This window comes from Thermothelomyces heterothallicus, assembly GCF_042370625.1.
Source record: "Thermothelomyces heterothallicus CBS 202.75 unplaced genomic scaffold P884_scaffold_1, whole genome shotgun sequence".
NCBI classification, from domain to species: domain Eukaryota; kingdom Fungi; phylum Ascomycota; class Sordariomycetes; order Sordariales; family Chaetomiaceae; genus Thermothelomyces; species Thermothelomyces heterothallicus.
Window position 1 is genome coordinate 3,166,397 of NW_027192562.1, and position 16,192 is coordinate 3,182,588.

The 16,192-nt window shown below is 44.5% G+C and overlaps 4 protein-coding genes across 4 annotated transcripts; 1 reads left to right on the plus strand and 3 right to left on the minus strand.

Moving 5' to 3' along the window:
• Positions 1-270: 270 nt before the first annotated feature.
• On the minus strand, positions 271-510 carry P884DRAFT_190166 (uncharacterized protein; the record flags this gene model as incomplete). Its single annotated transcript, XM_069437496.1, has 2 exons — positions 271-345; positions 394-510. Coding segments are annotated over 2 exons (192 nt in total), but the record flags the coding sequence as incomplete, so codon positions are not given.
• Positions 511-9,723: 9,213 nt separating this feature from the next.
• Positions 9,724-11,097, plus strand: P884DRAFT_235481 (uncharacterized protein). The gene is made up of 3 exons (XM_069439950.1): positions 9,724-9,998; positions 10,095-10,575; positions 10,661-11,097. Exons 1-3 carry the CDS (start codon positions 9,757-9,759, stop codon positions 10,835-10,837), a joined length of 900 nt encoding a protein of 299 aa, XP_069302236.1. The 5' UTR covers positions 9,724-9,756; the 3' UTR covers positions 10,838-11,097.
• Positions 11,098-11,534: 437 nt separating this feature from the next.
• Positions 11,535-12,356, minus strand: P884DRAFT_274491 (carbohydrate-binding module family 52 protein; the record flags this gene model as incomplete). The annotated part of the gene is made up of 2 exons (XM_069442728.1): positions 11,535-12,176; positions 12,255-12,356. The coding sequence occupies 2 exons, from the start codon at positions 12,354-12,356 to the stop codon at positions 11,535-11,537; spliced, it is 744 nt and encodes a 247-aa protein (XP_069302237.1).
• Positions 12,357-13,943: 1,587 nt separating this feature from the next.
• P884DRAFT_189549 (uncharacterized protein) lies at positions 13,944-15,411 on the minus strand (the record flags this gene model as incomplete). Its single annotated transcript, XM_069437444.1, has 3 exons — positions 13,944-14,496; positions 14,568-15,095; positions 15,158-15,411. 3 exons carry the CDS (start codon positions 15,409-15,411, stop codon positions 13,944-13,946), a joined length of 1,335 nt encoding a protein of 444 aa, XP_069302238.1.
• Positions 15,412-16,192: the final 781 nt, after the last annotated feature.

Here is a 16,192-nt window from a genome sequence, read left to right on the forward strand (position 1 = left end):
CCTCTCTATAATAATAAACTTACTCCGACCACCTATCTATATTACCCCCTATATTATAATGATAATATTTGCCTATATATAGTTCTTTAAGTTAATAAATTAGTAGTTATACTTCTTAGAAGGAAAACAGAATACCTAGGTAGTTAGATTTAAAGTGTTATTCTAATAGGAATACTTATCGGAAAAGATAGTCTAAGATCATTAGAAATATCTAATAGAATAAGTATATTATATTTAACTTACCTATATTAATTTATCTGTTTTTCTAAGCTAATCGTATATAAAGTTATACCGATCTTTTGTTACCTCCTTTGACAAGGGAATCCTCCTTTTGGTATACCATTTCTATAGATAATAGGCTTAGAGGTATCGTTAGATAGTTAAAGGTAATACTTTCTTCCTAATCATGTTAATTAGAGCCTTCCATGCTATACGTCGGTTTTTCTTAACTATCAAAAGGATATACCGTTTTTCTAAATGCGAAAGAACCTCTAGATAGCCACTTCGAGGTCAGGACTCAAAAGTGTAGTAAGATTTCTATAGTTTAATTATATAGTGGATGGCATGTCAGGATATGCCGAAGAGGGTTACTAGGGATCGCTCGCTTTAGCTAGTAGCTATAAGGCTATAAATAACCATTCGAATATATAGGCTTAATTCCTAGTTTGGCTGGTGGTTTACTATCAATTTGCGTATAAAATCGTATAGATTAAGGGCTATATCGTTAAATTGTAGGATGTTAAAGAAAAGGTAGGATACGCGTAGGTGTCGCGAAACGTGTTTAAGTGGGTAGGGTGGTCCGGGATTTTTAACCCCTGATTGTAGGCTACTAATCTAGGGGGGAGGTTTTCCTCCCTAAGGATCAGTTTTCCTTGTCACCGATAGGGTAACCTGCCAGCCTAGAGCAATTAACCCTCTACCTGCCTATATAGCTAGTTTAAACTAATTTAGAAGGCCCTATAATAGTACTACCTCCCTTAATAACTAACCTAAGCGGTAGGCGGCCCTGACAGTTTCTAATCCTTCCTACCCTTTGTTAACCGAGATAGCACCGTCACCTAGTCGTTTAACGCCTTTAGTGGCGGAAGGAGAATCTTCAAGTTAGAGCGAGACTCTTTTGGCTTAGTATCGACTACGAAACCATTCTAAACCTCTGCTATATATCCCTATATCTTTGGTCTTAGAACCTTTGCTATAAAATCTTAACCCTAAGGAGCTTATTTATAATTTAGAAGGTCGAGTTAAGGAGCTAGAAAGGTTATAATAACTATAAGACTAAGAAAAATTCCTATTTAAGAAGTTAGGAATACCTAAACGCTTAAAGGCTTTAAAATGGCCTTAATTACTAGATAAATCTTTAGATTCTAATGATTTAGGATATTACCCTGAGGCTATTAAGGTTACTAATCTAATCTAATTTACTAATATTATAACCTACTATTAGTATTAAGAGTAGCTCTAAGATTTATAATACGCTTTTAAGGAGACCCTAGACGGTTTAAGATATTATAGAACTATATTCTATTTATACTTAATTATATAGATAAATAACCTTAAAACCGTTAGTATAGTTATTATTAGAATATATTAACTAAGGAGTATAGTTAGCTAGAAAGTAACTAGACCTTATTTAAGGAATAGATAAATACCTATATAATTAACCTTATAGACTAGGTATCTTAAGCTATAAAGGTACTAAATTTAGCTTATTAAAAAAGTGACTAGTCCCTATAGGATCTTTACTACTATCTTAAATCGCTAGAGGCCTAATTTCCTTACTAAGATAAGAAAAGCTAGGCTCTAAGCTTCTATACTAAACTATTACCTTTCCTTATCTAATATATTAATTGCTATTATACCTATTGCCCTAAGATATAAGAAGGAATAGTATAACTAGCTTTATAAATCTAGTATAGCTTCTAACGGCCGAATTGTATATAGATTAGCCCCTTTTTACTACTAACCTAAGATTAACTATATTATATACTAAATACCTTATATTCTTACATATTATCCCTTTATTATTATATAGACCCTATAATAAGATACCCCCTAGCTCTATAAAATGCTATAACCCTTATATCCACCCCTACTTCTAAGTCCTAAGGCGGTAATATATACTATTAGTATAGAAAAGAAGGGCATTTTTTAAGGGACTACCTAGAAGTACCCTAGGTTAGTTAGTACCTACTAGTAGGGTTAATATTCTAATCGTTATAGTTTGGGACGTTTTTACTAGGGAAATAGATACCACTTACGGTAAACCCTAATACTATAAGAACAATTATAGGGGATAATATTTAAAAGGAATAGATATATACGACTATTACTATAAATATATAAAAGGGCATTTTGGTTATAGTAGACTTAGATTTCTATACAGAAGTCAATATTATCGATTTTACTTTTGTTTAAAAATATTAATTAAAATAACTTACCTATATGCTACCTATAATTTAATAGGTTAACGATATTATTATACTATCTTATAAAGCATATTAAGTACCTATTATATTAACTAATAAGTATAAGATAACTTACTAAAATAATTATACTTATATTATAGTTAGTTATAATGCTAAAGCTATACTAATTCTCCTAAGAATACCTATACTTAGTAATCTTACCATTTTATTATTCCCTTTAGAAAATCGATAGTAGTTCCTACTAGAAACCGATTTAGCCTAACTCTAGTCCTAAAGAGAGTAGAAAAGGATTATATAGGGTAAGGTATAGGACCTTGCTAATAGGCTCTTATAGGGCCTTATAACTACTATTATAGGCCTGGTTCTAAACCTATAGGAACTCGTAGCTAAGGAAGTTAAAAAGGGGCTTAAAGAAGCCCTTAAGGTTACCCCTTGCCCTACCTAGGTATAGGTAGCTATAGGGCTATAATAGGGGGTAATAGGCCCCTAAGGAGGCCTACTATCGGCTAAGGCAATGCTATTATAGGCCTTATAAGAGGTTATAATATAGAATATAAGCCTATAGGAGGACCTTAAAGCCCGAACCCTAGCTAAGATAGTCTAAGTAGTTAATAGAGCCTCTAGCCGCTAGGGAGCTATTATAGCTAGGAAGCTCCTAAGTAGGGATATAGTAATAGTCTTTAAGGATAAGGCTACTAAGGATTAGTATTTAGCTAATAAGCGATAGGTAGTTATAGCCTTTAGAGAGGAGGCTAGGGAGGTCGATAGGGCCTATATAGTCCTAGCTAAAGGAGTCCGGAAGGAGGAGTTATAGGGGGTTAGTAAATAAGACTTTAAGGGGGCTATAGGCTTATACTTGATCAAAATAGTCAAGTTCCGGCTATTAAAGAGCCTATAAAGGAAGTAGGCTATAGTACTCCTAGGCTTATAGGACCTTAAAGAGGCCTAGAAGGCCTATAACGAGGGCATAGTCTAGGATACCTAGGTATTAGACTACGAGCCCTACTAGGATACTCTAGAGCTAAGGTAGTACTATAGGTATTAGAGCTTTAGCTATACCTAGTGGTATTACTAGTAGCTAGCCTATTATAGCTAATATAGTACGAGGGCCTATAGGGAGGGAAGGAAGACTAGGGAGGCCTAATGCCTTACCTACTCTAGCTAACTCCCTTATAGGTATATAGCCTATAGGGGCCCCTATACCACCTAATATAGGGGCTACCTAAAGAAAGTCGAAGCCTAGGAGAGGGCTAGAAAGGCTTACTAATATAGACCCTAGACCTTCTAACTATTAGAGTAACTATACTAGAAGGTAGCCTTTAAGTTTAATAGCTAGCTAGAAGGCGACGACTACTATCGAGCTAGGGCTAAACGCCCCTATAGGAGGCCTACCCTAGCCTAATAGGCGGCTAGGAATGCCTTGTTTAATGCCTAATAGACCTATATCTCCTTTCTATAGCCCGGAGCCCCCTCCCTCTTATAACTAGTTAAGGGGGTAATAGCTATAGAGCCTATTACTACCGTGCCTTTGTCCTCTACTCTAGCTACCTTAAATATAAATTAAGGTCCTTTAATAGAATACCTAAGGTAATAAATAGGCCCTTAAGGTCCTACTAGAAGAGGCTAAATACAACCTACTAGCTATCTAGGAACCATAGATTAACCAGTTTATAGGGTTAATATACTACCCCTAGGCTTTAAAATATTACCTAGTCTATAAGCCTAAGGGTAAGGTAGCTATTCTAGTAGCTAAACGGTTCCTAGTTAACTAGTAGGACTATTTAGTAAAGGAGAACTAGTATAGGGTAACCTTTCTAACCCTAGGAGAGAGGGGGTTCGAACTCTAGTTAGTCTATAATAGCAAAGGCAAATAAGCCCTTTTATAGGACCTATTAGCCCTACCTTAGCTAACCTACCCCCTAGTTCTTATAGGTAACTTTAACCTCTATTACCTAGTCTAGGACTTATTTAATAGGCTTAGCCTAGGGGCTAGGGACCTCCTTAGCCTTATAGACTAATAGGACCTCGACCTATAAATACTATATAGCTAGGTTACTAAGGCTCCCTAAGGGGACTAATATAGTTAGCCTTCTATAATAGACCTACTCTAGGCCTTAGCTAGGCTAGAGGTAACCTATAGGGATATCATAGAATATAGGAAATCTAACTACTACCTATAGGCCCTAAACGTCTCCTTCTAGGGGACTAATAGGCCTATACTAGCTAGTAAAGGGTAAGACTAGAAGAGCCTAGACAAGGAGATTACATGGGCTAAGGTAGCCTACCTCCTGCTCTAGCTTAGTAGGTAGGTATTAGCCCTAGCTAGGCCTATCTTCTAGGGCCTAGAAAGGCTTCTATAGGCCTTCGACAGGCTTATAAAGGCCCTTAAGGAAATAGCTATAGTCTTGGCTCTAGTAAAGAAGGCTAGTATAAGGGGTAAATAAGCTTAATAGTAGATAAAGGAGGTTTAGGAGGCCTAGAAGAGGGCTAAGGAGGTAGAGAGGGCTTATAGGGGTACCCTAAACCCCTATATATAGGAGGTACTTTAATAGGCCCTATAGGACTAGGCTAAGACTATTATAGCTACGAAGACTAAGAGCTAGAGAGTTATACTATAGGAGGTAACTAACCGGCTAGACCTATTATAAAGGCTAGAGCGATAGGTAAGGCTATAAAGCTACCTACCGGTCGACCCTCTAAAGCTCCTAGCCTTCAAAGGAAGGCTTATAACCTACTAATAGAAGGCTAGGGCTCTAGCCGACAAGTTCTTTCTGAACCTGGAAGTAGACCTATTAGATATTAACGACCTAGATCTAAACGACTACTAGGAGCCGAAGTTCGAAATAAGCTAGGAGGTTATAGTAGGTAATATTAGGGCAATACTAGCTAGAGCGGCCCTATAGAAGGCCCTAAGGGAGGACCTCCTCCCTATAGGCCTATTAAAGGCCTATAAGTAACTACTTTACTAGATACTAGCTATACTAGCCTTAGAGAGTTTATAACTTGGCTATTTCCTAGCCTAGTTTAAAAGGGCCAAGATAATAGTCCTCTATAAGCCTAGCAAACCCCTATAGGCCTACTTTACCCTAGGTAGCTATAGGCTTATAGCGCTTCTATTAATAGTAAGCAAGGTGCTAGAGGCTATAGTTACCTAGAAGGTAATAGCTATTATAGAGGCTTATAGGCTTCTCCTAGCTAAGTAAATAGGTAACTAGGAATATAGGTCTACTAAACTAGCTATTTAGCTTATTATAATCTAGGTTTAGGAAGCTTAGAGGTATAAGGTAGTTACCTCCCTTCTATAGCTTAATATCTTGGGGGCTTTTAATACTATTAACTATACCTAGCTACTAACTACTTTATAGAGCTAGGGCTTCCTAAAGTGGTTAGTAGTCTAGGTTAGGGAGTAGCTATAAGATAAGGTAACTATCCTTTACTTCAATAGCTAGGAAATAAAGGATATAGTAGTAAGGGCTAAGGTCCCCTAGGGGTTACCCCTCTCCCCTATACTATTTATCCTCTATATAGCCTCCCTCTACTAGGCCATTTACTAGGCTAGCCCTATAGTTAGTTTAGTAGGCTTTACTAATGATACTAACCTTCTAGCCTTTAGGAGGGCCGAGGAGGCCTATAACAATTAGCTATAGAGGGCCTAGAAGGCCTACCTATAGTAGGCAAAGACCTAGGGTATAGCCTTTACCCTAGAAAAGTACGAACTTATCTACTTTAATAGGGGCTAGAAATAGTAGGTATAACTACTAGAGCTCCTATAGCCTAGAGGGGGTATTACTACTATAGCCCCTTCGAAGTCGGCTAGATTCCTAGGGGTCTAGCTAGACTAGAGGCTATAATAAGGCCCCTATTATATAAAGATAGCTAAGAAGCTAGAAACCTAAGAGTTTACCCTAACTAGGCTTACTATAAAGACCTAGGGCCCTAGCCTACTATAGGCCTATAAGGTCTATACTAAGTATATCTATAGCGCCTTAGCTTATAAGGCCTTAAACTTCTATAAGCCTACTAAGCTAGGGGGCAAGCTAGAAAGCCTTGCCTAGGAGCTATCGAAGGCCTAATATAGGGCCCTTCGAGTAGTTACTAGGGCCTATAAGGCTACCCCTATCTAGTACCTTAAGATAGAAGCCTAGGTACTACCCCTTAACCTCTATCTTAATAAGAGGCTAGCTAACTTCGAAGCTAAACTCGACTAGCTACTCTTATAGACTAGGGTAGGTCTAGGGGCCTCCTAGGTCCCTATAAGGGCTATTATCTAATAAGCCTATAATAGGCTTAGCTAGAGGTTCTAGAAGAGAAGGGCTAGAGCAAGGGGCTAGGAGCTAAAGCCTATAGCCCTAGAGGTAGCAAGGTCAATAGTCTAGTAATAGGTATAGGAGGGCTATAGAGGGGGTTAACCCCCCTTATAGACCTTATAAAGAAGGCTATAGGCTACGGAACTAGCTATAGTAGCTAGCTAGAGCAACCGTTAGAGGGCCGACTAAGCTAGTAGGAGGATATAGCGCGTATCTAATAAGGACCCCCCGTATCTAGTTTTTATAGGGGAGGGCCTATAAAGATACTAGGGCCTAACGAAGGCCTAGAGCTCCTTACTAGTATAGGCCTATATAGGGGCTATTAGCCTCCGTAACTTCCTTTTTAGGGTTTAAGTCCTAGGGGTTAGTACCCCCTATTATACCTATAGCCAAGGGAGGGAGACTATAGAGTACCTAGTTATCTAATGCCCGAACTTACTAAGAAGCCGAATATAGGAATCCTAGGAAATATGGTTACAAAGGGACCTAGACCTCGTTTTACAGGGTATAGGGACCTATAACTATCGTTTGGCAAGGAGGGTTCTATAGTGGCTAATGGACCTAGGGAGGCTCCTAGAATACTGCCTTACGAAGAGGCTAGACCGGGAGGGAAGGCCTCTATAGGGCTATTCTAGTTACTTCTCCTTTTCTTTATAGTGTATTAGTATTCTGGACTAGGCGTTAAAGGCGGGATAGAGGTTTTTATCTGGCCTATTAGGTATGGTTTCCTTTATATATAACTAGAGAGGCTCTGGTATACTTATTAGTGTAATGGTATAGGATTAATAATAATAATAATAATAAGGTAGTATATATTCTCTTACTATATCCTATATAGTGATACTTATCTTAGGGTCTACTATAACTAGTTTTAAGTATAGAGGATCTATATTATAATTATTATCCTTACTAGTCTGGTTTTTAGGTATACCTTATTTATTAGTTTCCTTAGGTTAGCTACTTCCTTCCTTATAGATATGTTTGTTACCTAAAGCTAAGTCTATTATATTTTCTAGGTTATCCTAGGTATAGTTAGTTACTAGTAGTAATTTTAATAATATCTTATATAGTTTTATTAATAATAGTAATTTCCTTTCTAGGAACTAGTTTCTAGTCTTTCTTCGGGCTCTACTATTCCTACTTATAATATCCTTTCTTTCTATAGTTATAGTAAGTAACGTTAGATTTATCTTTAGTTATCTTCTTCTTATCCTACTTCTATATTATATCTATATCTATAGCTCTAGGGTATGTCTTATAAGATATACTCTTGTAGATATACTTCCTCTTATTATTCGCTCGAGTAGCTATAAAGACTTACTTAGGTCCCTTCTTTTGCTATTTCTATTTATAGATCTAGTTATTAATATAAATAGCTATTATAATATACTTATCTAATATCTTAGGTTAATCTAATTAATATAGTTTATCCTTAATATCTTCCTTAAGCCCTATATAAAATAGTTATATAAGCCCTTCTTTATTAATTTTAGCTCGTAAGGAGTCCTATCTAAACTAAATAGTATAGTTAGTAGCAGACTTAGTCTATTATAGTTAGGCAAGTCATTCCTACGCGTATAGCTTCTTGTTATAATCTCTAAACACCTTCTATAACTCCCTCTCAAATTCCTTATATAAGCTAAAGATTCTCTTAGTAAAGGTTCCTCTTTCTTTATCCTTATTATAGAGAAAATCCTTCTAAGTTAGCTTAAACTACTAAAGTGCTCTACCTTCTAGTCTAGAAGTAGTAAATAATACTTGTTCCTCGTTATCCTCAAATTTATCCCTATAATAGCAGAGGTAGGCTCTTATAGTAATAAGGAATCTAGGTAACTTCTCCTTACTTCTATCGTACTTACTAGGTAGGTTAAGTTTAAATTTCTTCCTACTATAGGTAGATTCTAATTCTTTAATCTTGGTATAAGCCTTGTTAATAAGTTATTAATAGCTTTAGTTCTTAGCCTCTAGTTACTAGATATACTAATTAAGTTTTAATAGCTTTAGTTCTTAGCCTCTAGTTACTAGATATACTAATTAAGTTTAGTAATAACCTCCTAGACTTAGGCTATTATAATATTTATAGTATAGGTAGCTATAACTATATTACTTTTATTCTAAACTATAATAGAAATAAAGGGAGTAATAGCAATATATAATAAACCTAACTTAGACTTCTTCTAAAAGGGTTTAGATAAAGGTTATTAAGTAGGAAGTATATATATAAGGTATCTAAGGAGTTTAATAAAGCTAAAGGGTTTATAATAATAGAGTTATCTCTTATAGTAGTATAATACTATTAGGAGTACTATGATTATAAGGTGGCGTTACTATTACTAATGAACTCCTAGAGTCTATTAGGGCGAGTAACTAGCTATCTAATATACTTATCTAGTTTCTTTATTCCTAAGTGTCCTCCTTAGATTCTAATCGTATAATCGCTATTACGATCCTTTGATCGTTATCTAGGTACTTGCCTTGATCGAAGTATGATCACTGTGATCACTTCCTGATTGGTCCTTAGGTCTTATGGTTCCTGATTAGTTCTATATGCCTTGTCGGGTCGCCTTATATGGCTAAATTGTAATAGTAATATAGTATAATAAGTATATAAGTAGCTTGTAAAGAAGTTAAAGAAAAGTAGGGTATATATTATACTAGGATTATTTATCCTAGAGTAGGTATAGAGTATTAGGCTACTATCTTAGCTAACTATACTGTATATAGAAGTCTTGGCATCCTAGGCACTATAACGACTTTTGCAAGCAACCTCTGTACTGATCTAATTAGTCAGCCCTAACCACCCGTGTATGTAGTTCCCCATACCTCGTAAATTGAAATATGGTCACACCCTTTCGGTGGTTCTAAAACTTTCGGTTACGAGACGCCCGTGTCCCGCCCCCGCATTGTGCCTCAGCCCCACCTAACTTTCCATGCGAAGTTCCACCTGGCCACGAACGCAGCTTCTTGTATCTGGCCTCTCACCCTTCTCGATCCCGCGAAGGCCATTTCTGGAAACGGGAGAAATGACAGCCAACTCAGTGTTTCAACATCAAGATGTTGCGCGGGTCAATGGCGTCATCAGGACTGACAGCCTACCTGATCCACGCAGTATGATGCCGCGTGCTCTACCCGACGTTTGCTTCGAACTCCAGGCCAAAGTCGATGCGTTTCTCGCCGAGCAGACCGATGATCGTGTTTTACGCAATGTCCAAAGTCAGGTCAGGGTGTCGATGGGTGTGATTCAGGAGGCGCTGCGCCGGTATGGGTAGGTGATGTGTGATAATGGCCGAGGTGAGGGCGGGCCGACAGGAGATAACCTGGACATACCGAGACGTTGACTGACACGATTGACAACATGCAGGCCCGCCCATATTTCGCTTTCATACAATGGCGGTAAAGACTGCCTTGTCCTCCTAGTCTTGATTATGGCCTGTCTGCCTGCATATGCCTCAACCTCGGGCCCTGCCGCCGACGATCCCGACACGACCGAGACAATAGCGGATCCGCTTCCTGGACATGCCACGACTTCACCGGTCGCTCCTCCCAGCCGCTTGCAGGCAATATACATAGTTGCTCCTGATCCCTTTGCAGAGGTTGAGGATTTCGTGGAGGCGTCGGAGAAGCGATACCATCTCGACCTCAAACGCTACACGCTGCCGATGCGACCGGCCCTGGAGGCGTATTTGAAGGACAGGCCCGCCATAAGAGCGATACTTTTGGGAACAAGGAGGACAGACCCGCATGGCGAGTTTCTGACACACTTCGACCCTACAGACGAAGGCTGGCCGCAGTTCATGCGTGTGCACCCCGTCATTGACTGGCACTATGTCGAGATATGGGCGGTGAGCCATCTTTTATCTCCCGACTCCTTCAATAATATGACCAGGCCGTGTGGTGGTGTATAGAGCAAAGCTGACGCTCAAACAGTTTATCCGGCACCTTCACATCCCGTTTTGCGAACTGTACAACCGAGGCTTCACATCTCTAGGTGGTGTCACTAATACCCGCCCGAACCCAGCGTTAGCAGTCAGCGGAAGTCCATCGGTCTTCAGACCAGCATACGAGCTCAGGGATGACGACGAGGAGCGTCTTGGTCGCGATTGACAGCGGCCATCCCGCAAACTCTATTTGACCCACAGTCCGAAACTGCATAGCAATCGCTTGCCAGTTGAAAGACTTCTTTACGCTCTGCAGAGCAGCCTTGATAAAATGGCCTTGACCTCGTGGTCAAGTGTGGGGTGAAAACTTGGGCTGACCTTGCAGCACTGCGCGTTATAGACGATATAGAGGGGCATTATAGACGGCATTGCGTGGCTGCATGAGCGTCCTTCCCCGATTGAGCTCACGCTCTGCTACATCCCGGCAGTACAATCTTGATTGTGGTTGCCTAAACGAGGCCTCCGGAAGGAGGACAGCCCATCATAAACACCCATTGTTTCGGGGAGCCATTGGATATATTGTTTCCGAAAAGCGGCGGGGTGTTCTTCAGCCAGCTGGCGGATGCCAACTTTTCGGTATTATCATTAGCCCCGAGAGGAATCATCTTCCCGGAAACCGTCGTACCATGCCTGTTACGTCAGGCCCGCAAGTCTTCTTCTGTAGGATACTTAGTCGGTTCAACGATAGTGCCCTCGACATGATCCGGCGTTCTCCGAGGAGCACGCTCCTGTAGCCTGCTTACACCTAATACCTAATCGGACGTGTATTGCATCCTACTCGAATATCTACGGAGTGTGAAGTTTTATATCTCCAAACCCAACGCCCGCAGGGCTTGGCATGATGAGCATTACTCATTTAACTCTTATGTATACTGCCAAGCGCCCACGGTGCCGCTCGGTAGGGAGTGAATCTTGAGGTTGATGGGCGAGCAATCCTTGTATCGCTCTGCATTCGTATCATTTCTCGCGACCAGGTTCCAGGCCGGACCGCCGCCGCCGGAAGCCCTTGGGGGGCAGGCAGCCCAGCCCCAGCCGTTGCCGTTGAGGTTGACGAAGCCACCACCCTGGTAAGCGCCAAAGCCCGTCGTAATGCTTCCGGGGGGGATGTAGGCCGAGTGAGCCTGGGTATAGCCCATGTTCCAGTACGGGTCAAGGTAGGCCTGCTGCCCGCCGGGAACCATGACGCTCATGGAAACAGTCCCGCCCCCGGAAACGATGACGGTCTCGTTGCCGGGCGGGCAGGCGTCGCCGACTTGGTCGGGGCAGTAGCTAGCGGTTTCGCCGTTTACTACCCAGTGCTGGTTGGCAGCGGTAACAGGCTTGCCGTGGATGGGAAGGTTCGGGTTGTCGGCCGTGAGCGTAAACGGGGTCTCGGCAGGCGGGAGGAGAGTCAGGACGTTGTTTGTGCACGTGTACATGAACTTGCTGTAGCATGCACCGGCGCAGTAGGACAGCGGCTCACCCGCCGTGATAGGGCAGAGGAACTCATTGTCCCAGCAGACGTACTACGGACGACACAACTTGGTAAGCACCGCGTCTCGCACTGCTGTTCCGGGGAGAGGGAGTGGCCATGAAGCACATACCTTCGAGGGGTCATACGGTACCTGACCACAGGTCTCTGTGTCACCCAAGACCCCCCTGGTCAGCCCAAGCAAGACGGTAGCAACCAACGAGAAACGATGCATGCTGAATGTTGCGCGCCCCGGAGAGCTGAATCAGTGGTAGCAGTTGAAGCGCGGCACTGAGCAGCACAAATATGAAGAACAGCTTGGCGAGTGTCGACAAAGAGTAGAAGAATCGGAGTTGGGCCTGAGGCGAACTTATAGACAATAGCAAGGTACCATTCGCATGTTCATGGCACGCCCAAGGAACTAGCCACTAGGGTCAAGCATGACGTGGTAGTATTTTGGACCGGCCAGGGAAGGCGGCAGCTGCAGGGACTAGATCGTAGCAGAAGCTCGTATTCTTGTTTCGTGGCGTTGGGAGACGGATATCGGCAAACCAGGCCCGTGACTGGTCGTGTAGCGCAGACAGCTGTCCCATCAGGGACATGACAAACGGCTGGCGAGGTGAAGAAGGTCCCAAGCCATTGTCTTGCAAACAACAGTCGGTTCAGACCCTGCGCCTCAACCAGCAATTCAGTGTGCTGCTGAACACGCTGTCCATGCCGACCGCATCGGCTCCCGTCCGTAGCGTATACATACATGAGCACCAACTTCAGCCACGTCTACCCAAGGCAGTGGCCACCCTTTCTCGGACACTCCACGTACATTCCTCTTCTCCGGTACACCGCCTCAAGCAAGACTCACGAGGTCCTCCCATCCTCTCTGGGTGAATAGTGAGGACGGATCCTCTGTGGTGGGAGACTGACAATGAAAAACTGTTGCTACGTGCGGGGCAGCAAAAGTGATCGACGGCGGCTAACTGATTCAGCAGCTCGTATTCAACTTCGTAAACGGCAAGCCCTGGACGGGTCAGCCCGGCTTACTGCGGGGCCGTCGAACCGGGTTAACAAGCCCCCGCCGGGTCCGGGGGCTTCTTGTTTAGGGCTTGGTATTCGAAGACCCGCGCCAACCGGAGGAGTCCACCGCCTGACCAAGCAACCGAGGATGGGGCCCCGCAATCTTGGACAGCGAGCCAACTGAGATCGAAAGCGGTGGCGTCTTTGGTCGCCGTTAGTCAAACCCCCCCCCGATGAACATCAACAATCTTGGCGCCGCCATCTCCTGCTCAAAGATGGCCGTACATCATGTATGTATTGCCCATGCATGTACACGAAGACTCAGGCTCGCTCTCTAAAGAGGTGGTGCGGTTCCGCCTACCATCTTGGCCCGCCGGACTTGCAATTGCACGTCCCATCACCCCTACGGTTGCATCTGCTCGGCAACAGAGAATTGAGAAGCTGGCTTCAGACAGACCGGCCTCTCGGGTTAATCCACGGGTAACGCCAACGCGACGCTTTCCCTGTGGCCTCGGCTAGGCGCAAAAAGCGGAGGTTGGACCGGAGAGGCTCCCCACTATGCTTAACCTGACCTCCTGTCATTATGTGGCAAGGACTTGGCTCACCCTAATATACATGCCCCGGCCTAATTATGCCTCTTCCGGCGGTTCCTCCTCAGGCGTACGATGTGGCGCCGCTGTAGCAAAGCCCTACAGTACTCGTACATGCCCTCCCAGAGCAAGGCGATAGTGGTCACTGCGACCAGAGGGATAGCGATCTTCCAGCTGTCTGACGGTCAGCAAGACGCTGAGAGTGAACGACGGAGCGGTGCTTACAAGTAGCCAATATCCTCTTTCAGGACGTTGAAAGGCTCGAAGTTCTGTCCGAAATAGCCAGTCAAGAATGTCAGAGGGAGGAAGATGATGGTCGCTATGGTGAGCTGCTTCATCGACTCGTTCTGATTGGCCGATATCGTGTTGAAAATGAGCCCGATCATGCCGTCGGCCGAGCCCTTTAGCTGGTTAAGTGTCTCGGTAATCAGGAGACAATGATCAAGCACATCCCCCAGGTAGGTGTTGGTCATAGGCGTGATGATGACACCGTGGCTTGGGTCCAACAGGTGTGACATGACTACGTCTGGCGCCAACTTGGCCTCGTGGTCACGCAGCGCATTGATCAGCGTCGTGATTGGATTGATGAAGGACAGGATCTTATTGATCTCGGAGATGAGAATGTAGAGACTCTTGGTATGCCCGATGTTGGGTCGAGTCAGGACATCGAGTTCGAGGTCGCTGATCACATCACCGTAGCAGGCAGCGACTGGAATCGCCAAGTCAATAATCCCGTCCATGATGGCCTGTCCGACCATGGAGGCGTCGCATGATCTTTGGCGGCAGAGCGTTATTAGCAGGGCTTCGTGGCGCGAGCAAGAGACAAAGGATAGCTTTGGACTCACTGCCTGATGATGGTGTCGTTGGTTTGTAGGCGCCGGATTATGGGGCCCTCGATATCCTGCGCTGATTGCTCGAAAAAACTGATGATACAGTTGTCGTTGGTGAGAAATATGGATACTTGTTCGCAGGCTACTGCCAAGTTTCTGGTGGACAAAGCAGAGTGTTTCTCCATGTACTGCGTTCTTGGGTCGTTTGGCGAGGTATGGTAGCGCTGCAGGGTGCGCAGCTGGCTGATGTCCAGCAAGTCGGAGAAGCCGGTGGCTCGCGACCGAGGATAACCCCCAGCGTCCCAGAGACTTGGCATCTTTTCTGTACTTGGGCGTCTCTCTGCCTCATCGGCAGGCCGTCGTCGCAGCGCCCTCCTCAAGCGTCTGAACAGCCGGCGAGGTGATTTAGTGCCGCGCTTGCTCGACACGCTTTTCTGGCTTCTGGACTCCTCTTCCAATTCTGGGTCGCTGCCGTCGCTCTCTGGTTCGTACAGATGGACGAGTTTCTGAAGCGTCAGGACGATAAAGGCGTGTGTGGGAAACCTGCCGATTTGCTAAGCCCAGAGCTCCCCGTTTGGTGCCGGCATGCCGCGGCTACAACATACCATTCCGCCTTTGTCCTGTTCCTAGTGTTCATAATGTCCTCGATTGCCAGCCGGTGTAGGTTTTTATGCCGGCCCAGAGCCTTAATGACGTCCCAGCTCAGGCCATTTACGTTGATCCAACGGCATTTGGCCCAGTCAGGGTGCGGCTGGCTCAGAAACGTCGGCAGTGTCTCGTTGTCGAGCCTCTGAATGGATAGACTCTCCTGGGAGAAGTCGACGACAGTGATTGCGCAGGGCGCGCTCAGCGTCGGCATGGATGCATGGCCGCCGTCCGGTTTGCTCGGATCCACGCCCGGTTCGGCGCCGGCTGAGAGGAGGCTGAGGCGTTAGCGAGACGGTAAGCAAGCAAACAAAAAAAGAAGAAACTGAAAAGGACATGGAAGTAAAGGGGGACCGAGTAGGGAGTAGGGAGTAGGGGTGGGCTCTCGCCTCGGTGAGACCGAGACTTTTTGCTGCAAACATACGATGCCAGCCAGGCCTAACCGAAAACTCCTCAAAGTCATCCACCGGTTTGAAGGTCCCGACGCGACTCAGCCGACGTCGGGCGCCGGGGTTCGTCGCCGCTTCAGGGTTGGAGCGGGACAAAATGAAGTCGGTCGGGACCGCTGCCGGGCTGGAGGGCGCGGTGCCGGGTGCATAACGCACGTGCGAGCTTGCTTGACTGTCGCTTCCACTGGTATGTCCACGCCGGGATTGCCAGTCATGCACGTTGCTCGGAGGCCGTGCAGTGGAGGAGCTGGATGCGCCCGCGAAGTTGGGCGGAGCTGGGTCTGCCCCGCCAGCTCCTGTAACCGACATTTCGAGCTAGCTTGGGCAGGTAGCTTGGCAGGTACGTTTCATGCCAAGCGCGAGTTTCACGCGTGCCTTCTGTGGCTCTGGAGATGCCAATGTTTCCTATGATTCCTCCGCCGGTGCAGCGTAGCCTGCAGGTCCTCGACTTCAATCCTCGAGTTCAAAGGAGGGCTGAGGGTGAAGTAGCATGAGATCAAGCTTAACTTTTGTACCAAGGAGATGGTGCGCCATTGATCTTGAAAC